The 23,558-nt window shown below is 61.4% G+C and overlaps 1 protein-coding gene and 1 long non-coding RNA gene across 2 annotated transcripts; one reads left to right on the plus strand and one right to left on the minus strand.

The window, feature by feature from the left end:
* Nucleotides 1–4,410: 4,410 nt before the first annotated feature.
* LOC115509873 lies at nucleotides 4,411–7,850 on the minus strand. Its single transcript, XR_003967510.1, has 2 exons — nucleotides 7,194–7,850; nucleotides 4,411–4,704 (listed from the first exon to the last, which is right to left on the minus strand). It is a non-coding gene; the product is annotated as an uncharacterized LOC115509873 (long non-coding RNA).
* Nucleotides 7,851–10,322: 2,472 nt separating this feature from the next.
* Nucleotides 10,323–19,304, plus strand: EEF1A2 (eukaryotic translation elongation factor 1 alpha 2). The gene is made up of 8 exons (XM_030309195.2): nucleotides 10,323–10,409; nucleotides 11,747–11,968; nucleotides 13,640–13,819; nucleotides 14,235–14,531; nucleotides 15,981–16,131; nucleotides 17,383–17,639; nucleotides 18,279–18,513; nucleotides 19,136–19,304. The coding sequence occupies exons 2-8, from the start codon at nucleotides 11,825–11,827 to the stop codon at nucleotides 19,261–19,263; spliced, it is 1,392 nt and encodes a 463-aa protein (XP_030165055.1). The 5' UTR covers nucleotides 10,323–10,409; nucleotides 11,747–11,824; the 3' UTR covers nucleotides 19,264–19,304.
* Nucleotides 19,305–23,558: the final 4,254 nt, after the last annotated feature.

Raw genomic sequence — 23,558 nt, forward strand, 5'->3', positions numbered from 1 at the left:
CTGTCTCCGTGCAATCAGTGTCTGGCTTCTTTCCCTCAGCCTAGTGCTGTCCAGGTTCATCCACACTGCAGCACGGATCAGTACTTTCTTTCCTCAAAACAACGTCTATTGTGGTAAAATACGCGTAACAACATTTACCACCTCAGCCGTTTTCAGTGTGCGGTTCAGTGGCGTTAAATGTACTCCCAATGTTGTGCGGCCTCAGAGCCACCTGCATCGTGGTGGATTCATCCGCTGAAGCTGCGACTCTGTCCCCACTGACCCCCGTCCCGTGACCTGTCTCCCGGCGGCCACCTCTCGGCCCTTTGTCCCCGGGACTTTGGCGTCGGCATCTCCTGTCTGGCTGTGACGGGGGCTCCCTCCCGTCTTTATTTCCTCTGGTTTAACTTGTTCTCCTCCTCCTAGTTCCCTAAGTCTGAACGTTACATTGTTGACACGAGACCTTTCTTGTGTTTTCACGTGTGTTTATCGCCATAAATGTCTTCCTTCCGGTATTTTAGCGAGTCTCTTGTGTTCTGATACCTTATGTTTTCCTTTCCTCTCCTCTCCGAGTATCTTTGGAGTTTCCTAGTGGTGTCTTCTTCTGGAGTGTGTTGTTTAGTTTCTACAAACCTGTAGATTTTCTACTTCATCCTATTGTGGTTCAAGGAGCTATTTTGTGGATCTATCTTTTAAAATCCAGCAAGATGCAGCCTGGGGCCTGTCGTCGGCTCTCCGCTGGAGACCGTGCTGCTGGAGACTGTCCTGCTGATGCGTGCTCTGTGTGTGTGTCTTAGACCTGCTTGGTTCATCATGTTAAGTCCTGTTTCCTTACCTTCCATCTGATTGTTTGCTCGTTATGGACAGTGGGGTACCGATGTCTCCAACAATTGTTGTAGGAATGCCTGTTTCTCCCTTCAGTTATGTCAGTTTGGGTTCATGTATTTTTTTTTTTTAAGTACAAGATCTTTTTTTTTTTAATGTTTATTTATTTTTGAGACAGAGAGAGACAGAGCATGAATGGGGGAGGGTCAGAGAGGGGGAGACACAGAATCTGAAACAGGCTCCAGGCTCTGAGCTGTCAGCACAGAGCCCGACGCGGGGCTCGAACTCACGGACCGCGAGATCATGACCTGAGCCAAAGTTCGTCCGCTCAACCGACTGAGCCACCCAGGCGCCCCTGGGTTCATGTATTTTGATGATCTGTTATATAGGTTCACAGTGCCTAATAATGTTCAGTATCTTTTCGTGTGCCCATTGACCATCTGCAGATCTCCTTTGGATAAATGTATATTCATATACCTTGCCCATTTTTTTAAAGTTTATTTATTTATTTTTGAGAGAGAGGGAGAGAGAGAGAGACAGAATGTGAGCAGGGGAGGAGCAGAGAGAGAGGGAGACACAGAATCCGAAGCAGGCTCCAGGCTCTGAGCTGTCAGCACGGAGCCCGAGGCGGGGCTCGGACTCAACAACCATGAGATCGTGACCTGAGCTGAAGAGGGACACTTGACCGACTGAGCCACCCAGGTGCCCCTCCCCCTGCCACCCATTTTTAAATTGAGTTGTAAGAGTTCCTTATATATTCCGGACACTGGACCCTTACCCAACATGATCTGTAAATATTTTCTCCCATTCTGTAGGTTGCATTTTCACCGTCTTCATAGTGTCCTTTTTTGCACAGAAGCTAAACATTTTCAAGTCCGGTTTACTTATTGTTTCTTTTGTTGCCCATGTATTTGGTGCCACATCTTAGAAACCACTGCCAAATCCAAGGTCATGAAGGTTTACACCTGTGTTTTCTTCTAACAGTTTTACAGTTTTATCGGGCTTTTGATCCATTTTGAATTAATTTTTGTATATGGCACGAGGTAGGGGTCCAAATTCATTCTTTCATGTGTGTTTATCCAGTTACCACAGCGCTACTTGTTGAAGAGACCATGCTTTCCACACGCTGCCTGAGTCTGACAGTTGCTATAAGACTATAGTAATCAGGTCAGCATGGCCTTGGCAAAGACACGGACATAAATCACTGTGACAGAAGAGCGTCCGGAAACAGCCCTCCCACACACATGCCCGACGGTGTTTTGAGAAGATGTGAAAGCAATTCGACAGAGAAAGTATAATTTTTTCAATAGGTGGTACTGGGAGAACTGTACATCCTTATGCAAGAAAAGTAACACTTGACCTAAATCCCACACCTTCTATAAAAATTAACTCAAAAATGGGTAATGTCTCCAGGTGGGGCACATAGAACTTCACGGCTTTGGAGGAAAGTATGGGAGAAAATCTTTGTGATCTGGGGTTAGCCAATGTCAAAAGCATGAAAAGCATGATCCGTATAAGAAAAATATTGATGAATGGACTTTATCAAAATGGAAAATTTTGTGCTGTGGATACAAGTACAAAAAGAGAAGCCACCGGTGGGGAGGAAATATTTGCAAATCAAATATCTAACAAAGATTTAAAAACATTTTTTAACATTTATTTATTGCTGAGCGACAGAGCATGAGCTCTGGGGAGGGGCAGAGAGAGGGAGACACTGAATCCGAAGCAGACTCTGGGCTCTGGGCTGACAGCTCAGATCCTGTAATGGGGCTCGAACCCACACACCGTGAGATCACGACCTGAGCCGAAGTCGGACACTTAACCGACGGAGCCCCCCAGGCGCCCCTAGTTTGGCAGTTTCTTAACAGGTTAAACACACACCTGTCACACGACCCAGCAGCCCCTACTTCTGGCATTTGCCCGAGAGAAACCCAAATGTGTTCACACAAAAACTTGCGTGCAAATGTTGCTGCATTCATGACTGCCCGAACTGGAGACAACTCAAATGTGATTCAGGGGAGAAGCGGGTAGATAACCTGTGTTCTCGCTGTATATGGAATTTTATCCATCGATAAAAAGGAACAGAGGGTTGCGACACAGCGACCTGGATGAATCTCCAAGGTGTTATGCTAAGGGAAAGAAACCCGCCCCAAAAGGGACATGGTGTAAGCTTCCGTTCACATGATGCTCCCAAGACGACGCCACAGTAATGGAGAACAGCTCAGCAGCTGCCGGGGCAAGAGGACCATCTAAGCATAAAGCGAGAGCGTGGAGGAGAGTTTTGGGGGATGGGACAGTCTGTGTCCTGATCAACGTGGCTACAGTCATCTGTGCGTGTGTTAACATTCATCCAACTGGGTACTCCCCAGAGAGTCCCTTTTCTGTGTGACAACTTAAAAAGATAAAAACAAAAAATAATTCAAAAAGCACAGCCACCATAGTAAAAATGGATTCAGGCAAGAATCATCAATGAGTGTTGGGTTGAAAGAGGATTTCGATGAGGAACAGGGTATCTACAGAATCCAAGGTGCATCCTCATTAATTAGCTCATACTTACGAGGGGAAAATAAAACTTTGCTACAGGAAAAGCTAGCGGCCACCACCGTCACTGGGTCGTCGGGGGTGACGTCCCCGTCAGGGAACTAACCGACGTGAGGCACCTCCCCTTCGGATGCGTTGAGGGGAATACGTGTTGCTCGGCGGGGATTCCCACCAGGAAAATAAAACTTGAACTCATTCGTGCAGAAACATCAGAAGCTCCAGAAGACGGAACTCTTCAAAGCAACTGGCCTCAACTCTTAAAAAACGTCAGTGTCATAAAAGACACAAATGGCAGAGGAACTATTTCCAATTAGACGAGATCGGGACATGTGACTTGGGAAGCCAGCGTTCGGTCCCAGACCGGGAAAAGCTGCCGGGGCGGCTGGCGCCATGGGAACAGGGCTTGTAGACCGAAGTGTTGTGTCAGTTGGAAGGACGCAGTCGAGTGCTGAGGGCAATGATTTACGCAGCCCTTTCGCAAGTGGCTTGGAAAAAAGAATATGCGTAGACACACACACGGAGAGTTGCATAGACGCACACAGAGAGGATTGCATGGACACACACACAGAATTGCATGGACACACACAGAGAACGAGAACGCCGATGGGCAGGCATTGACAATAGGGTACCGGCGAAGGGCGCCCGACGCTGGGGGCACCTACTCTTGCAACATTTCTCTAAGTTTGCAATGATTTCAGAATAAAAAAATGTACATGTGTGGAATCTACTGCCTCCGGCCACGGTGAAGTGGCAGGTGGCAGGCCAGCCCTGTGTCCACGAGGAAGCGTGGAGCTAGACCCCATTGCGGCAGCCGCCCCAGGCGGTGGGGGGCCCAGGGAGTAGGGCTGCGGGTGGAGGGAGGTGGGTTCAGCGGACCTACACTCGCAGGGTCACCCAAGTGGGCTCAGGCTGAGGCTGGGGCGCAGGCCGGCTGAAGCGCGGGGAGCGGCTCGGGTCTGTGCCTTCTGGCTGGGAGAGCCTGGGGGGTCACGGAGAGCAGACACCACGGTCTGTGTCCTCGTGTACTAGTTATCTATTGCTGCATAACAAATGATCACAGGTTAGTGGCTTTACAAAACATGCGTTTATTGTGCACACCCAGCTCCCTGGGTCAGGGGTCCAGGCACGGCTTACTGGGTCCTCTGCTCAGGGCTTCAGACGGGTGCCACCAAGCCATCAGTTTCCTTACGAAGCTCGCGGTCCTCTTCTAAGGTCACATGGCTGCTTTCTTTGGCTGGACAGCTGGAGGCCACTCACAGGTCTTAGGGGTTCCTTGACCTGTGGCCCCTTACAGGCCTTCTCGCATCTTGGTAGTTCTCTTCTTCAAGGGCAAGAGGAGAATCCCTCGTTCCGGTCTGTCTGCCGAGACAAGGTCTTAAATAACGTAGGCCAAGTAAGGGAGTTATAGCTCACCCCCTCTGTCATGTTCTGTTGGCTGGATGCAAGCCACAGGCTCTTTCTGCCCTCAGGGGGAAGAAGTTACTCCAGGGCATGAATCCTGGGGAGGGGGGGTGAGTTGAGATCAGAGCCAGAATGTCAGCAGACATCCCATGCTGGGCACCACTGGTATCTGGACCTGGCTGGGGTGGAGAGACCTTCTGACTTGTTTCTTTAAGAGATAAGACTACAGGGGCACCGGGCTGGCTCAGTCGGAGGAGCACACAACTCTTGATCTCATGGTCATGAGTTTGGGCCCTACGTTGGGGGTAGAGATTACTTAAATAAATAAAATAAAAAAAAAAAAAGAGAGAGATGGGGTGCCTGGGTGGCTCAGTCAACTTTGGCTCAGGTCATGATCTCACGGTTTGTGGGTTCGAGCCCCGTGTCGGGCTCTGTGCTGAGAGCTCAGAGCCCGGAGCCTGCTTTGGATTCCGTGTCTCCCTCTCTCTCTGCCCCTCCCCCACTCACACTCTGTCTTTCTCTCTCCCAAATAAATAAACATTAAAAGAGAGAGAAGAGTACCACCTACAGTAATGTCTACTCTAGGACCAATCTAAGAAAAGTTAAAGCTGAGCCTCGTGAAAGGCTGGGGGACCAAGACTGAAAGTTGAATCTTATCCATCTGAGGAAAGTTATGTTGGGTGTTCCACAAATCAACACCAAAAAGCATGAGAACAAGCCCCTACAGGCCCAGCGATTGAATGGCCACTAAAATAAGAACCCACAGTCTCCAGAGGAAGATAACAGAATCCAGAGTCTTCACAGAACGTTCAGCATTCAGCCAAAAATTACTAGATGTGCAAAGAAATAGGAGAATTTCCTCATACCAGCAAGGAAAAAAGCCAGCGATCAATTAATTTTCTCTCAGCGGTGAATTTATCCTTCAGTGCCTGCCCTATGGAATGATCTGCTCACCGTAAAGCAGAAATGCTTCAGGTAAGTCTGTCCGTCATCACAGAGCAGGTCTTGAAGCGGGAGTTTCGAGCCAAGAGGCGGTGAACAGATGACGGTGCACACCTGTGGCTCCGAACCCCATCCCCGTGGCGTCCTCGCACAAGTTCACACACAGCGGCACACGGCAACCTTATCGTAGAGCGACACTGAACGCGGAACCCCGTACGGCAGTGAGAACAAACAACTACCGTGTAGACTGTGTATGTGAAGTCTGAGAGTAGACAACATGATGCACGGTCTAAGAAGTCAGGACAGTGGTCACCTCTGAGGGCACGAGGGAGTGTTGTGTTTCTTGATCTGGGTGGCCAGGTACCTTTGTCATTTGTGCACTTTTCTCTAAGCATTTCCAAGGACAGTCCCCGCACCCCCCCAACCTTTTCTCTAACCAAGGACCAGCTTCCTCAGTCTTGCCAGCAGGGAGGGGGTCTCCCCTGGGGCAGGGCAGGCTCTGGACCTCCACCATTGATGGATGCCGCCAACAGCCTCCTGCGCCCGTCACCCTAAGACACCCACGAGGCCTCCTGCTCTGGAGGCAGGTTATTCCCAATTGGCCTGCCGAGGGTTTGCTCTACCTACGAGGTGAAAACATGGGCCCAGGGTTGCTAAGGAGCCTCAGGATCCCCAGGGTTGTCTGCCTGGAGACACTCCTCCTTGAACTGAGCACTGAGGCCTCTCCCTGCAGCACCTGAGGAGTGGGCAGTGGGTCTGTAGACCCTCCCCAGGGGCTCCCTCCGTCTCTGGGCCCCACCATAGGGGCTGCCCCTTCTTGGCCAGAGAGGCTGACCCATCCCCTGGGCTCTCCAGTGGCCCCCCAGCCTGCCATGGACCACATGGGGGGGGGGGCTGGGCCCCCCCTCCTCCTGGTGCTAGGCCGGAGCCCTGGACTCTGGGGGGCTCAGAGGGCAAAGCTCGCCAGACCCCTTCCCCGGTGCTGGCGCTGGGCTTAGGCCCGGCAGGGGTGGAGCTCTGGTGGCGGCAGGAAGCTGCCCTCCCAAGCACTGGTGACACTAACCCGGGCTCTGGGTGGAGCTCTGCTCCTTCGCCATGGCAACAGCGCCCCGCTGTGTTGCTGGGGGATCGGCGGCCCCAAGTGCTGGTGGCTGGTAGGGCAGGCCCGGCTGACCTTCCCTTCCCTGAGGGGCTGCGTCCCCCTCTTCGGGGCCTCCCACCCTCCAGACACGCTGGGTTTCTTAAGGTGGGCCGTTTGGGGGCCTAGACTGTCTAGTAAGTCACGCCCTGCACCCAGTTCCACTCGGCCCAGGGACCGAGCCCAGGGCTGGACGTTCGGTGGGGCCCCTGCCTAGCCTTGGGGTCTAGTTGGGGTGCAAGCGGCCGGCCCGCCACCCCCCCTCCAGCCCCGCCCCGGCCCTGCCACCAGGCCGCGGCCCCCAGGCCCCGCCCACCGCCCCGCCCCCTCTGGCCCCTACTTCTCTGATTTGGGGCCAGGATCTCACTTTTCCGAGGGGAGCGCAGCAGCCGACAGTTCCTCCTCCATGGACACCACCTAATGTGCGGACTCATGGGCAGCTCAGTTCCCTGGTTGTCCAGCCTGGGGAGCTGGGGGAGGGAGGACCTTGACCCCAAGGCCGTCCAGGGTCCTGCTGCCCAGGTAGGCTGGGAGATGAGATGTGACTGACCCCGCACGTGAGGGTGAACACCGGAAGTCCTGGGGACAGACAGGAGCCTGTGGCCCAAGGCCAGGAGTTGAGGTCATTCTGAGACACCCCAAGGCTGGAGGGTGTGCTCAGCCCTGACCCCCATCCTGCCCCCAAGTCACTGCCCGGGCAGCAGCTCCCAGGGTGACCACTGGCCTTGGCCCCGCAGGAAGGCACATGCCCAGCTGGTCAGTTATGCATTCGCAGGTTATTATTAACCCAGCAGTGACATCACCAGCAGCCAATAGGAGGAGGGTTTATTTCCAGGCTGACAGCTTGATAACGGTTAATTTTAGCTGGGTCTTCTTTCCACGGGCTCATGAAACCTCAGCCCGTCAAAGTGGGGGCTGCCTGTGTCTCCCCAAACAGCTCCCAGCTGGGGGTAGCTGGGGGCCACCGGAGGGGACAGAAGGTGTGCCGTGAGGCGGTGGCCCCTTCTTTGCTCCCCCTCCCCCGCCCTAACCACCCCCTTGGCTGCTCTGGGGGCCGTTGTGACTAGAGGCTCGGATTTGGGAGGGGGGGGTTGGGGGGAGTTGGAGGGGGAGGCGTGGCAAGCCTGACCTGGGAGGAGGGGAGGAGCGCAGGCGGGAACCGGTTGGCCTCTGTCCAGGAGTGACACTGGCCGGACTCAGGCCTTCCAAGCTGCCGGCAGGTTCCGCTCTCCTTGCTGTGTGACCTTGGGCACTGTGGCTTGTCTGTCTGTGCCCAGCTGACTCTCGGTCAGTGGGTGCCCCGCCGCCTGGTGGGCCCACCCAGCACTTGATGAACTCGCAAGGCCTGGAGGCGGGTTATTTAGTATTTGGTGTTTGGTTCTGTTCGGTGACCTGTAGTTATTAAATGCTGTGCAATGGTGAGGAGGTGTTAGTTAGTTTGGGGACTCTGCAGTCGTACGGGCTTGTTCAGCACTGTCGGTGTCTTATTATGCAGTCTCACCGTCCAAGAGAGCTTGAGTGTCGCCACCTCACCCAGCCTCCCAGGGCCCTGCAGGCTGCCCCGCTGCAGGTGCACGGGGCGCCTCCTGGGGACACAGAGGCACCTTGGAGAAACCACCTGGGACCCCTCGGGGTCAGCGTGTAGGGCCTTCAGGGGGGATGCTGCATCCCACCGGCAGTGGCTGCTCCCCCGAGCAGCACCTCCCGGCACCGGCCTGCCCCTGGCAGGGGTGTCGCAACGTGATTCGGTCCCCACCAGGCTGACGGCCGTGGGCAAGCCCAGAGTAGGTGCGCAGTCCAGACCTGTTGACGGGGAGCGGTCTGCAGGCAGCCCGGGGTCCTGGGCGCTGGGGGTGCCTCTGGGGAAATGGGGGTGGGCGTCTCCAGGGACCTGGGCCTCCCTCAGCCTTGGTTTGGCCCATCCCAGCCTCAGCCAATCCCGATGTCTCCCAGACCCCTGCTAACCTTCAGGCGGGAGGGACGCATTAAATATAGAGGGCAGCTGGGCGGGGGGGGGGGGGGGGGGTGGGTCTCCGTTTCTTGCCAGGAGTTTATTTTTAATTCCTGGCTCCTGCGTGATAGTATCAGCAGCACTTGGAGGTGCCCGGAGTCATCTGTGAGCCCCTCCCTGCCTGAAAGGGCCAGGAGTCCGTCTGTCTGTGGGTGCAGACCTTGGTCCTGTGGGGCAGGTCCCCCGTCCTCACAGCCCAATGGGACAGCCTGTCCCTCCCTCAGAGACCTCTCCCTGAGCAGGGGAGACCTGCTTGCTCCCCCCACCCCCACTGTGCTGGGCCCCTTTCCCCCCTGACCTCTGAGGGTCCCATCTCTGAGGGCTCTCTCAGCCACTGCCCCCGTGCAAGGAGCTGGGCACTAGGCCTCTGCTCTCACCCACTGAACACACATTTCTAAAGACCCTGCAGTCACTAAGAAGAATAAGACAGGAGCGGTGGCCGGACGATGGCAGATGAGGCCACGGGGAGAGGTGCCAACGGCGGAGAGGCCTGTAGACTTGGTTTTCACACAACACAGCGCTTCCCCGTCCCTCCCCTGAAAACCCATTTTGGCCATTGCCCTGGTCTGCCCAGGACCCTCAGAGGTCCCCCATCTGTGGCCTGGGACTCTGCTTCCCTGGGGGCTCCTGCCCGTCGTGCACACCAGGGCAGCCCAGGAGGCACCAGTGGGCTCTGGGAACAGACCTGGGTGCTCCCTGCACGGAGAGAGGCCCAGGGTGAAAACAGTCCTTTCCAGAAGCCTCGGAGGGACGGTGGTGGAGGTGGATCGCCTCAGGCCTCAGGTCACTCTGCCGGACCGAGGGGACCCTGGACACACCATTTTCAGTCTGTCCCACGCGGCTGGACTGGGGGCACGCCAGGGTGAGGCCACGTGGCAGGCACCCAGGCACAGGAAGCAAGCAGATTCCAGGGTCTCGGGGAAAGGACCCATTCCGCAGAGGCCACACTGAGGAGGCAGAACAGAGGCTTGTTAGTGCGTCGGGCACCAACCACGTGGAGGGCCAGGCCAGGGCTCAGTCCCTGACCTCAGTCCCTGCCCCCTCCTGGCCGAGGCCTTACCTGCTGCTACCCTGGCCCCACCTGTGTTTTCCGCTACCTGGGGCTGACCCCTGGCCTGAGACCTCCCTCGGCATCTGCAGTGCCCTCTCGCTCTCTCCAGGAGCGCCTGAGCCTGGCCACTCCGGCTCTGCCTCATCTGCCCTCCATCTCTGGCGGTTTCTCGCCCGCCGCCTCCCTCCTCTCCGGCTCCCTCCCCCCGTCCCCCTCTCTTCTCTCCGCGCCTCCCTGCCTGCACTCCCTCCGGTGCGTCCGCGCCTTTGTCGCTCGCTCCCTCGCCGCATCTTTCTGTCGCGTCCCTGCCGCGCCCGCGCGCGTCCGCCGTCCCCGCATCCCCGCATCCCTCGCGTCCCCGCCCCGGCCCCGCCCGCCCCCCTCCCCCGCCGGTACCGCATTGCCGTACTGCAGGGGCGCGGTGCATTGCGCCCGCTCCGTCAATAGGTGGACCCCCTCCCGGAGAGATAAAACCGCCGCGCCGGCGCCGCTAGTCCCTCTGGCTGAGATCTCGGCTCTGGGTAAGGACGCTCGGCCTCCGGGTCTCCGGCTCCATCCCCAGCTTTCCGCAGAGGGCCCTCTCTCGGGGCACCGGACCTGGAGGCAGAGAGGGGCCAGGGAGGCGCCTGGCCAGGCTGCGCTGCTCGCCCCGGGCTTCGGCCAGCCATCCCACGCGCCCGGACCGGCACCAGGGTTCGGTCCCCGCGGGCGACAGGGGCTGGGGTGGGGGCACCGCGGTGGCGCTTGTTTATGCGGTGGCGGCGGCGGGGGGAGCGGTCTTCTGGGCGGCGGCGATCGCCCTGCTGCCGCGACCTTGGAACCGGCTGGGGCCCTGCGGGGTTGGGGCAGGGTCGTCCTCGCTGGGGGCTGCTGGAGATGCCCGCGGAGGGGGAGGCCGTGAGAGCCCGGAGGCACTCGCCACCCTGCCCCCACCGGGTGGGCCTAGGGGTGTCCGCTTGGTGTCTGCACCCTAGGGCGCACTGTTTCCCTCCCCCAGGCACCTGTCCCCTCCCTGGCTGCCCGGATTTCTTCACTGACCTCCAGGATGGGGCAGGGGCTGTGACCTGGGTTCTGACCAGAGGGAGAGGGGGAGGGGGTGCCCCCCTGCCCCCACCAGGCTGCAGGCACCGCTGTCTGGCTCTTGCTGAGCTTGGCTGCGGGGCCAGATTCTTCTCTCCTCTTTCAAAGCCGGCACCCCACTCCCTTGCCCTACCGTCTGCCCCCTGTCCGGGTCCGGGGAGGGCCCAAGCTATTCTAGGCCCCCTGTCTGGGCACCACCGCCTTGCCGGAGCTCTGGCCCAGCCTGTCTCCCCTGGTGCCAGCCTGCCTGGCAGGGATGAGGGGAAGATGGCTCCCTCTCTGCTGGAGGAGAGGAGTGGGGAGCACTGACCGTCTCTCCACCAGGCGACAGCTACGCTGGTGGGGGTGGGGCACAGCAGTGGGCCTGGGACTCCTGGGAGGGGAGAAGCATCAGGGACAGAGCCCCGGAGAGCGGAGAGCGGAGAGCGGGGCAGGGTGACTCATCACCGGGCTCCTGGCTGGTCATGGGGCTCGCCCAGCTTGGCGCTCCTCCCCCGCCTTCAGGGGGGGTTAGCCTCCTTCATGGGGGTGCCCTGTGGGCACAGCACCCCGATATTTACTGCAGATTGGACTGCTGGGGCTTGCCACCTGACCCGAAAGGGCCAGGCCCAGGCTGGGGGGTGGTCTTCCCTCCCTACTAAATGTGGGAATGCGGCCCCTGCCTCGGGGCCAGGTGTGTGGGCAGGGGTGGGGGTGTGCTGGCAACCTGTGCAGGGCAGTGTCTCTGCTGGCCTCCGTCTGAGGCTCTCTGTGGCCTGTCCCCCACCCCACCCCACAGAATCACTGCCCGACAGCCCCCTCATCCTGAGCCACAGCGCTCCAGCTCGGTCCGGCCCCTCCCCCCACCCCGGGCAGAATGGGCAAGGAGAAGACCCACATCAACATCGTGGTCATAGGCCACGTGGACTCCGGCAAGTCCACCACGACGGGCCACCTCATCTACAAGTGCGGAGGCATCGACAAGAGGACCATCGAGAAGTTTGAGAAGGAGGCGGCGGAGGTGAGCCTGGGGGCCCCTGCCTTTTTCGCCACACTGAGGGGACAGCTTCCCGCCTCGGAGGCCGGGCTGGCGCGTCCCTGACTCCAGGCACAGCTGATCTCCTCCAGGGCACGAGGGCGTGAGCCCTAAAGGAAGCCGCGTGGGGGACAAATATCTGAGAGAGTCCAGGTGGAGTGGCACGGGGGGGGGGTTGCCTCCCTCTGAGGATGTGCTTGGTGTTGGCGGGGGAGGGGTGGCCCGCTGGCTCTGCCCCTGGGGCAGGGGAGGTGGCCTGGACGCAGCATTTCTGCTGCCCCCCGCCACAGCAGGCTCCGGAACTCTCTGCCACACTGGACTTGAGAACCTGGAACGGGTGGGGTTCCCGTGTCCCCACGGCCGAGTGCTGGGGCTGCAGGCACTGCTGCCCTCACTTGTCCCGGGGCTGGGCCACGACTCAGGGTGGCTATTAATAGCTCACCGATGGGCACCCGGCCCCGGCCCGGCAGCTCCCCTTTCTCATGCTGGGCTGGGCTGGGCTGGGCTGGGGAGGGCTGCTTGTCCAGGGCGGCACTCTTTGCGGGGGGGGGGGGGTCCTGGTTGCTTGGTGAGGATGAGAGGGGCCCCGGTGACTGAGCTTTCTCTCAAGTGGCAGAGACCCCCGAGTGGGAAGTGGTCACGGAGTGTGGGGGTCTGCTCTTTGCGGCCCCTGCCCCCACCCCTGGGCTCTGGGAGAAGCCCCCGTGTGGGGGGCTGTAAGGGTCCTCTCCTGGATGACAGAGGGGTGGGGGCCAGGGCCCAGGAGGAGTCAGTTGCTGGCCTGGGGTGACCTCGCTCGGAGTGTGTGTGTGTGTGTGTGGGGGGGGTGCTGGGCCGCCTCCCTCCGCGCCTGGGCCCAAACGCTGCGTCACTCCCTCCTTCCCTGCGGGTTTGGCGCTGGGGGGAGGCCGTGGGTGTTTGCAGGATGTCTGATTCAGGTCTAGCTGGGTCCCATCTGGGTCCTGGCAGGGCGGCCCTCCTGGCCGGGCAGCCTCACATCAGCCCAGCCGGGCGGCAGTAACCACAGCTCTGGGCCCGGCACGGGAGGCCTCGCTGGGCTGGGCACAGGTGTTTGCAGGTGGGGCGAGGAAGGGGAGGAGGGGCCTCAGAGCTACTAGGAAGCCTTGGCTGTCTGTAGAAAGAGCTGGAAAGCCCGGCCCTGCCACGCAACCTCATCCAATTTCCTTTTTATTTTTTGTCTTAAAAAAAATCACAGAGGGGTTTTGGGCTTGACACGTCGACAGTGGTGTTGCAGGCCTGTGGCTGACGCAGCGATCTGCGCCTGCGGGTGCGGGGGTCGCCAGCTTCAGATAAAGGGGAGCCCCCAGCCAGGGGAGGGGTTTAAATCGCCTGGGGGCTTCTCCGCAGGCCTGACTCCCAGGCCCTTGCGCCACCTACTGGTGGACATTCAAATGGCAAGCATCGAGGTGGCAAAGGCCAGACCTGGGGCCACAGGATGGCAGGGCTGAGGTCGAGGTGTCCCTCAGAGGTCCTTGCATCTGACTCCCTCGCTCCGGAGATGGGATCGGGGTCCTGGGGTTCCAGTGGGGAGCGAGGGAGGCTGTCACCCAGGTCTCTCCGCTGTGACATGCTGCCGTGGTCCAGGGGCTGAGTCCCAAGCCCCTCCCTGAACCATCCCCCCACCCCGCCCCCCAGATGGGGAAGGGCTCCTTCAAGTACGCCTGGGTGCTGGACAAACTGAAGGCGGAGCGGGAGCGCGGCATCACCATCGACATCTCCCTCTGGAAGTTCGAGACCACCAAGTACTACATCACCATCATCGATGCCCCCGGCCACCGCGACTTCATCAAGAACATGATCACTGGCACGTCCCAGGTGGGCAGGGCTGCAGGGGGCCGAGGGGGCACCCGTTCAGTACACACCTGGGGACCCGGGAGCCTTGAGGGGTAGCTGGGTTTCCTCTGCTCCCTTGCCAGGGCACAAGGAGAGAGAGGGAGAGGAGAGGGAGAGCGAGATAACCTCATCACACCTGGACAGAGTCCCCCACAGAGCTGACCAAGGGCCCCATCATCTCAGCTAGGCAGAGGTGCCCACAGGGACCGCTGGCCACTGTCAGGGCCGCCTTTGCAGACAGACAGACCCAGACACCGTCAGGCCATTCACACGGACAGACGAGCCCCTGCTGCTGCCCCTAAGGCCCAGAGCCCGAGGGCCCGTCCCGGGGCACCTGCCTGGCGGGGCCCGGTGCGAGGCGGGGCCCGGGGCTCACTGCACCTGACCTGCCGGGCAGGCGGACTGCGCGGTGCTCATAGTGGCTGCAGGAGTGGGCGAGTTCGAGGCGGGCATCTCCAAGAACGGGCAGACCCGTGAGCACGCGCTGCTGGCCTACACGCTGGGCGTGAAGCAGCTCATCGTGGGGGTCAACAAGATGGACTCCACGGAGCCCGCCTACAGCGAGAAGCGCTACGACGAGATTGTCAAGGAGGTCAGCGCCTACATCAAGAAGATCGGCTACAACCCCGCCACTGTGCCCTTCGTGCCCATCTCCGGCTGGCACGGCGACAACATGCTGGAGCCCTCCCCCAACGTGAGTTGCCCGGGGCTGGGCGGGGGGGGGGGGGGGTTGACGGGGCCGCTCGGAACCCTGCCCGGGAGCCCAGGGCACTGGGTCAGAAGGCCTGTCCGCAGGCTCCCCTCAGCCACACTGTGTTCCCTTAACCTGCATGACCCTGGGCACCTGGCCCCGTGGGTGTCTGCCCGGCGGGCCGCCGCCTCCTCGGGGCCTAGGCGCCGTGCCCATGAGGCCAGCAGAGGCCCCTTCTCTGGCCAGGGGTACCGGCTCTGGGCAGGCAGTGTGGGAGCAGCGGCCGCCACGGCCTAGGCCCAAGCGCTCTGTCGCAGGAGGCTCTGCCCTCATGGGGTTAGTTGTCGTCTCCCCAGGGTGTGGAGCGGGCTGGGCTCTGGGAAGGGCCGAGGCCCGGCTCTCCGCTGGCCAGATGGGAAGTTTCTGGCTCCCGCAGCCGGCATCTCAGGGACTCTGACTCAGCGGGAGGTGACGAGGTGGGGCCCGAAGTGGTTTTCAGAACGTGAGAACAAGGGCCTGGACGCAGCGAAGGCAGAGGACGGCGCTGGCCTAGAAGGGTGGCCATTTGCTCCAGCCAGTGCTGCAGCCACCCACACTGAGCTGGGCGGGCGTGGAGGGGGCCCTGGGCCGAAGCTGGGGACCCTGCCCCCGTCCCGCTAGGTCCCGCACAGGATGTCACGGAGCAACCAGTGAGCCGCCACTCCCCACCCTCCTGGCAGGGCCGACAGAACACCCTAGCCCTGAACTTCCCGCTCCTGACCTGCTGCTCAGGGAGCCGTCTGTTGATCTGTGCTGCCGGGAGGACACAGTCCCTGGGAGCGGACTGGGCAGCACTTCCGGCCCCCTCCCCTTCTCCCTGCCTGTGGCCAGCGGGTCGGGGGGCTCCAGGCAGGAGAAGCCCTGGGCAATGCCGGGTCAGCCGTGCCTGGAGACAGGTGGCATAGCGGTTGGGGGCCGAGGCTGGACCCTCTGCCTCTAGCCTGGCCGCCCCGGACTCTGGCCCCTCCCGCTCCGGTGCCGGCCCTGCCCAGGGATCTGAGGGCTGCCAGAAAGAGGGGCTGAGCTGGGCTGGGCTCCATGCTGGACGCTTATTCAGGGGTGCCAGAACCCGCCTCCGTCTGAGTGCGGTGTGAGCAGTCTGGGCTGGGGAAGGGGCGCCCCTGTTTTTTCGCCAGACCTCCTTTCCCAAGGCTTCTGTGATGTTGGGAGTGTGGACCGGGGCTGGGGAGGGTGCAGGGCTGCGCAGCGTCTCGATGGCATGAACAGGCTTAGGGTGAACCGTTGGCCATTAGGTAGCGGCGAGTCCCGTGCTCCCCTGCTCCCCAGGCCCTCTCAGGTCACATGCCTCCACCGGGATTTCCGGAAAGTCCTGGGGAGGCCCTGGGGCTGTGGGGCAGGGCGGGGCAGGTGGAGGCGGTCTCTGCCTCCAACGGACACCTTCTTCCTGTCCAGATGCCGTGGTTCAAGGGCTGGAAAGTGGAGCGTAAGGAGGGGAACGCCAGCGGCGTGTCCCTGCTGGAGGCCCTGGACACCATCCTGCCCCCTACACGCCCCACAGATAAGCCCCTGCGCCTGCCACTGCAGGACGTGTACAAGATCGGCGGTGAGTGACGGTTCAGTGCTGGACGCCCCACCTCAGGCAGCTGGCCCAGCCCACCCTGGCCGGGTCTCCCCCTCACACCCAGCTCCTGAGACCAGGGCCCCTGACAAGGAGGGTTCGAGGCCAAGTTATCTGCCTGTCCCTCAGTGCTGCACACTTTCTGGGGGCCATCCATCCACCTGTCCATCTCCCATCCATGCTCCATCCATCCATCCACCCCATCCATCCACCCATCCATCCACCCCATCTATCCATCCATCTGTCCATCCACCATCCATCCATCCATCCATCCATCTCTATCCAGACGACTGTTTACCCCACACATTCATCTGTCCATCCATCCATCTACCCACCCATCTGCCTATCTGTCCATCCAGACATCCACCCACCCCTCCCATCCATCTATCCATTTATCTGCCCATCCATCCATCCATCCATCCATCCATCCACACACCTACCCACCCTTACCCGTTCATCCATCTGTCCAGGGTCTTTCTCTCTTCAAGTAAGCACTGAGCCCTGTGCCAGGAGTTGGTGGCATAAGGGTAACTCACATGTCCCCTTCCCCCATGGCCGTCCCAGTCCTGTGGGAGACATGACCTACCCCAGGCATGAGAAAGGCTATTCGTGAGATGACAGAGAAACCACAAGCAAACATGAGGCCCACAAGGGGCACCGTGGAGACCCCCAGCCAGGGGGCTCGTGCAGAACGGGGGTGTCACACTCACCTAGCACAGAAAACCGCCACCAGCCTCAGTGTCTGTCATACCACAGCCAGGGATATGGGAGTAGGGTCTCCCTGCACGCACGCTGGGGGACCCCGCATAGCCACTGAGCAGGCACACAGGCGTCAGCGGATCCGTGAGAAGCGCTGGTGCCACAGTGTCCCTCTGGGGGTGGCTCCCTGAGACAGGCAGGCAGTCCTGGGTGGATGACCTTGACCCGCGCTGCTGCTGCTGCCTCGCCAGGAGGGGCCTCAGAGAAGGGAGGGGTCCCCACAGTACCGCCCCCGGTCGAGATGGGCCTCCCTCTGCCCATGCTCCACACCCCCCCCCCCACTTTGCTCCTGCCCAACACCACTAGGGGTTCTTTCTTGTTCAGTCCTTTCTGTTCCCGACAGAATGGGCCAGGGGAGCCTCCACTTCTGTCTGAACCTCAGTGTCTGCCTTGTCTGGGGTCTCCCCCGTCTCTGCACTCTGCCCATGTGGCCACACCTCTCCCCCACCCCTCACAGCCCTCTTTCCCTCCACCCAGGCATTGGCACCGTGCCCGTGGGCCGAGTGGAGACGGGCATCCTTCGGCCGGGCATGGTGGTGACCTTTGCACCCGTCAACATCACCACGGAGGTGAAGTCAGTGGAAATGCACCATGAGGCCCTGAGCGAGGCCCTGCCTGGCGACAACGTCGGCTTCAATGTGAAGAACGTGTCGGTCAAGGACATCCGCCGAGGCAACGTGTGTGGGGACAGCAAGTCCGACCCACCCCAGGAGGCTGCCCAGTTCACCTCCCAGGTGCGCGGCTGCAGGGGCCGGTGTGGCCCGTTCCCTCAAGGGTGGTGGGGCTGTCATCGCACGGTGCTGGGCGCCTGGGAAAACGTAGACCCCCGCTTTACAAACGAGGCCACCCAGGCCTGGAGAGGCTGGATCAGGGCTGAGGGCACTCACGGGAAGAGCGGACACTAGAGGGGCCCGGCCTCTGAACCTCACTGAGGTCCCGCTTGAGTCCTGAACACGTTTTTAGTAGTTTATTGCTGGAGACATCTCTACATTTTTCTTTTCTTCTCGACATTTTCACGGCACCCTCTTGATCACCTCTTCGTGTGACAACGGGTGTAAAAATTGGCTTCCTTGACATATAACCGAAGTGTAATAACTGAGGTCCGCCTTTCTCATCCCCCCGCCTCAGCTCTGGCCAGTGCAGACAGTATGAGTCCTGCCCAGTGGCCCTTCATGCAGTGCACTTGCTGGCTGTTTCCTGTGCTTTGCCAAATGCTTGACGAGGACCCTGGGGTCCATGTCAGGGGTGTGGGTCCCTGACCTTTCCCCACGGCCAGCACCTGGGCCCCTGGGCCTAAAGCTTCGCTCCGATGCCGTCTCACCCCCTCTGGGCACGCCTGACGGCCTTGTGCCCTTGTGCACCTCTCCCTCCAGGTTATCATCCTGAACCACCCAGGGCAGATCAGTGCCGGCTACTCACCGGTCATCGACTGCCACACAGCACACATCGCCTGCAAGTTTGCCGAGCTGAAGGAGAAGATTGACCGGCGCTCAGGCAAGAAGCTGGAGGACAACCCCAAAGCCCTGAAGTCCGGTGACGCAGCCATCGTGGAGATGGTCCCTGGGAAGCCCATGTGTGTGGAGAGCTTCTCACAGTACCCACCTCTCGGTGAGCTGGGCAGGTGGTGGAGGGAGCTGCGGCCTGGGTGGGGCTGGTCCGGCTGCCAGAGGACCACTTCCGGGTGGGGGGTTTGGCGGGGGGGGGGGGGGGTCCTTCAGTTTGCTCCTCTTAGAGTTTAGCAGGAGACCTGCGGCCTCCGTCCCATGAAGCAGCCCTGCCGGCCAGCTCTGGGATGGTGTCCTCCTCTGTAGATGAAGGCCCCGGGCCCCGTAGCCAGTCTAGTGGCAGCATTAGGGCTGACTGCCGGAGCTGGACAGCAGCTGGCTGGCCGCACACACGTCCCTGGGACAACCCACCGGCCTCCGTGCGAGAGCTGCCTCGTGCAGGCTGCCGGCCGGCTTCGTCGTAGCTGTGCCTCGCCAGGCGCGCTCCAAGAGCGTCGGCGCGTCCTTGGACCCCCACACGCCCGGGGCGGGTCCTGCAGTCGTTCCTGCCACCCGAGAACCTGATAGCGCTAGCGTCCCACACTCCTCGGGCCGCGGCCGCACCGCGCCACCTGCGGCCCCGCTGGGCAGGGAGCGGCGGGCGCGAGTGCGCCTGCGCCCGGCGTGTCCCGGCCGGGGCGGGGCCAGGCCGGCCCTCGCCCACCCCTCACGCCCTCTCCCCGCAGGCCGCTTCGCCGTGCGCGACATGCGGCAGACGGTGGCCGTGGGCGTCATCAAGAACGTGGAAAAGAAGAGCGGCGGCGCCGGCAAGGTCACCAAGTCCGCGCAGAAGGCTCAGAAGGCGGGCAAGTGAAGCACGGGCGCCCGCGGCGCGACCCTCCCCGGCGGCGCCGCGTACCGGCCCCGCCCCCGGCCCCGCCCCCGGCCCCGCCCCCGGCCCGGCGCCCCGCCCCCCGCCAGGCGCATGTCTGCACCTCCGCTTGTAAGAGGCTCTCGGTCAGCGACTGGATGCTCGCCATCAAGGTCCAGTGGAAGTTCTTTAAGAGGAAAAGCGCCCCCGCCGCCCCCGCTTCCGCGCCCAGACTTCGCCGCGCTCAGTGCCCGTTTTACCAATAAACTGAGCGACCCCAGAGCCGTGTGCGCCTGCTTCTGGGTGGGGTGGGGTGGGGTGGGGTGGGGTGGGGTGGGCGGGGGCCGCCCTGCGCTCTCCCCTAGCCCCTTCCTTCCGGCCCGGATGGCCTCCCGCGTTTACCCAGGGTGGGTGGTGGGGCGGAGGTCCCCACACACACGCTGTGGCCCAGTACTGGAGGCCCGATCCGAAGTGCAGCTGGTCTGGCTGGCTACGGAGGGGGCGAGTTTTGGAATGCCCTCCTGGAGGCATCCAGCACAATCAGTCACTCCGGATCCACAGAAGGGGGCTGACTGTTTTGAGGGTCTCTCTGAGAGCTAAGCGCTCCTCCCCCACCAGTGATTGTCAGGCACACTGGCCCCCGCGTCTCACTCCCCTCCCCAGCCAGTCGCCTGTGGCTGGAAGGCCACCACCACCTACATCCGGCTCCCGGCTCCTCAGCTGAGCCCTCCCCTCGCCCAGGAGCTCCAGCCGCACAAAACCCTAGAGAAAGCCCTGACTTTGGTCATCGAGGTTGGGGGCGGGGGGCATGGCAGGCCCGCCCCTGCCCCGCCATCCCTGCTCCAGGAAAGCAGTCCCAGCCTGTGCCCGGTGTTGGTGTTGCAGAAGGAGCTCGGGGTGGGGGTGGGGGTGGGGGTGGGCAGCTGGGTCACCCAGGCTCACAGGGCAGACGCCGGTGCCTGTGGTGGGGAATGGGCTGGGGGCTTCCCCTCCAGGGTGGGCAGCAGGCCAACCACGTGAGTCTCCTAGGGTCACTGCAACAGATCACCTCAAACCGGTGGCTTAAAATGACAGAGGTGTCCTCTCTTACCGGCCAAAGTCACCACCGGTGGGACAAAATTCAGGCCTTGGCAGGGCTGTGTTCGCCCCAGAGGCTCTAAGGGAGGGTCTGTTCCTCACCTCTCGCAGCTTCCGGTGGCTCCAAAAGTGGCTTGGCTTGTGGCTGCGTCCCTCCAATGTCTGCCCCATGGTCACGCGGCATCCCTTCTGTGTGTCAGATCTCTCTCCGTCTCCTCTTATAAGGATGCATATAGTTGGCTTACATGATAGTCCGGGCTAGTCTCCTCATCTTGAGGTCCAGGATTTAGTCACTTCCGCAGGACCCTTTCTGGCCACACAGGCCCCATCAAGGTTCCCGGGATTGGGAAACCTGCGGGGGCACAGGCAGGCCACCACACTGGGTGAGGCTGCCAGCCAGGAGAGATGGGCCGCGGAGGGGCCGCTGTGTGTCCCCACCTGTCCCAAAGTGAGCATGGGTCTCAGGAAGGCGCATGAACAGCGTGTGATGAGAAGGAAGGGCCGAGTAGCCAGGCAGAGAGCGGTTCCCAGTCTGTGTCCCGGGCAGTGGCACTGGGGGGGCAGAACCACGTGGGAAGGGTCTGGGTTGATCCGTGGAGGCCGCCAAGGGAGATGGCCTGAGCAGGAAAACACAGACACAGGAAACCCAGTCAAATTTGGATCTCAGATGAACAGTGGATAATTCTTTAATATGTCGTATACAGTATTCACACCAGAAAAGTACTTGTTCTTTATCTGAGATTCAAACTGGACTGTCTGTTTTGTCTGCCACCTTGGGAGACCAGGTGCCTCCTGGTGCAGGCTACCGCCACCGGTGGGGGACCCGCTGACCCTGCAATGTGTCTGCTCCAGGAGGCTGTCAAGTCGAAGAAAGCTGTGAGCCGGGGACAGGGTACGAGTGAAAGAAAGCCCCGCTGGGGCGAAAGCACTTCGTGGTCTGTAGTGGTCCCTGTCCTCCTGTCCCAAGCTGTCGCCACCTGGCTCCCTCTGGGAGTCCTGGTCACCTAGACACTTCAGGTGGGACGAGGTCAGGTCCTGCCCACCAGAGGTCTGTGCTCGCAGCCCCTCTGCGGGCCCCGGGTGAGGTGATGGAGGCAGGCCCAGGAAGGTCCAAGCGCCCAGATCTGGAGCCTGGCAGGGCTCCGGGCCTTGAAGCACCCCTGCCTGGTACCAGGCTCAGCGTATGGCCCACGGGACGGGCAGGGGATCGTGGCTGGAGGAGCCAGAAACCTGGGGCCTCAGCCCGGCGGGGTGCGGTGGCTCTGGGCCTCCACAGGGGCAGCACGCCTCCCCGGGATTTTCCCCAGGGTCCAGCCAGGGGGCCCCCCTGCCTCCAGCACCCTGCCAGCAGGACGGCGGGAAGTGCCCAGGCTGTTCCTGGAGCCGCCCACACTCGGAAGGTGGGTTTCTGGGGTCCGGTGGGCACTGGCCACACCTCGGGCTTGAGACACTGCAGGGAGATGAGCCCCCGTCACAGGGGAGGGCTGGGGTGGGGGAACTCGCACAGCCTCTCGTGTGACACTCTGGCCCTCGGTTCTCACCCCGTCACACAGTGACAAACGTGTGGCGTCATCACACGTCACGGCCTCCGGAAAACTCCACATATAAGAGAGAACAGTAGTGACAGAGACAAGGTCTTGGTAGGACTATGGAAGCAGTTTCGACCTCTAGGGCCTTCTAGAAGGTTCTTGGGACCTGAGGGGCCCGGACCGAGCTTTGACAGCCCCTGGTCTCAGTAGCATTGCAGGTGGCAAGGCGCCAGGGACAGAGCAGGTGTCTGAATGAGCGGCACTAAGTGCGTGCTCGCAGGTGCGGCGGGTGGGCTCCCCTCCTGTCTCTGCCGCTGTCCAGCTCCGGAGTGGCCACTGGAGCCCTGGCGGTGGCCTGCAGGAGTCAGGTGGGGGTGCAGGCTTGGGGTGTGGAGGGAGCTGGGGGGCCCTCCTTTGCCCCAGTGGCGGGGGGGCCCTTTCCTACCGCAAGCAGGGGCTGCCGAGCAGGGTAAGGGGCAGGGTCCACCAGGTTTGGGGGGTAGGGTGTCAGCTTGAGGAGCCCCGGGGGCGGCTGGGCGGGGTTGTGGGTGGGGGAGGGTGGGCACCACAGCGCTACGGTGCCGCCCGGGGTGGGGGGGGGGCACAACCGGAGGCCTGGGGGACCAAGCCGGGGACACGGAGTGGCACTCACAAAGGGCTCGTGTGCCTGGGCTGCCGAGGAAGATGTGGAGGCCCAGGGAGGTGCCCTGCCTGCCGGCCACAGGGCTGGCTCCGGCCGGGGCTCAGGGAGGCTACCCCTGAAGTCGGGGCCTTGGGGCCAGATGCTACCACCCTTGCTCGGCTGTGAATAATTTAAAGCAGGACCCCCGGGACCCCATTGGCAGCTTCGCTCTTCACTTTGGGTGCCTCTGAAAAATTCATGAGTCTGTGGGGTCCTGCTGAGCTGGCCAGATCTGATCTGTCTCCTGCCCTTGTCTGCCCGGGGCTCCTGGCGCCCTCCCCTCAAAGCAGAAAGCGTGTTCTCACCGTCCCCCAGGGTCCAGGGTAGCCCTGGCAGTGACAGTTTTGGGTCTGAGCAGCAGTTTCAGACCCCAACAATGGGATTTTGGGGTTTCTCACAAGAGAGCCACCGTCTTGTGGGTGGCCGTGGGTGAGTCCCCTCCTGGGTGCCCTAGTGTGGCTCAGAGTGGGACCACGGGAGTGCCCCTGGTGCGTTCCCAGTGTGGGCTCTGCGTTCCTGTGCGTGACCCGGATGTGGAACTCTGCGCATCCGTGTGTGGCTCCGTGGGGTGTGGGGAGAACTCGGTGGGCGTCGCGGAGCCCTCGGGAGCTGGTGCGGTGTGCGTGTGCACGTGTGTGTGCAAGTGCCTGAGGGTGTAGGTGATGTGCGTGCACACACGAGCACGTGTCCTGGCCCTTCCCGTGCCGCTGGCAGGCTGCCGAGTCAGAGCTGAGCTCCTGGGAGGCATCTGTGGGAGGCCGGGTCCAGGCCTTGCTGGCAGTCCTCTCTGTCCCATAGCCCTGCGGGGAGAAGCTAGCGGGGGCGGGCGCGCCGTCAGGGGTACGATGTCTCGGTTGCTCCCAACGCCGCTGGGGTGAGTCCGTGGGAGCGGAGCACGGTGTCAGTAGGAGATTCAGGGTGCCGGCTCCTTTCCTGGCCTCACTTGCTGCTCCTGGTGTCTCACCGTGGGGGTCAGCGGGGGAGGAGGTGAAAGAGGGTGGAGGGGGCCT

This window comes from Lynx canadensis, chromosome A3, assembly GCF_007474595.2.
Source record: "Lynx canadensis isolate LIC74 chromosome A3, mLynCan4.pri.v2, whole genome shotgun sequence".
NCBI classification, from domain to species: Eukaryota; Metazoa; Chordata; class Mammalia; order Carnivora; family Felidae; genus Lynx; species Lynx canadensis.

Bases quoted from the DNA above. Each gene is read 5' to 3' on its own strand.
- EEF1A2 (XM_030309195.2), top strand. From the start codon at position 11,825: ATGGGCAAGGAGAAGACCCACATCAACATCGTGGTCATAGGCCACGTG. The intron at 17,640-18,278 runs GTGCGCGGCTGC...CTCTCCCTCCAG, and splicing joins CTGCCCAGTTCACCTCCCAG to GTTATCATCCTGAACCACCC. The intron at 18,514-19,135 runs GTGAGCTGGGCA...CTCTCCCCGCAG, and splicing joins CTCACAGTACCCACCTCTCG to GCCGCTTCGCCGTGCGCGAC.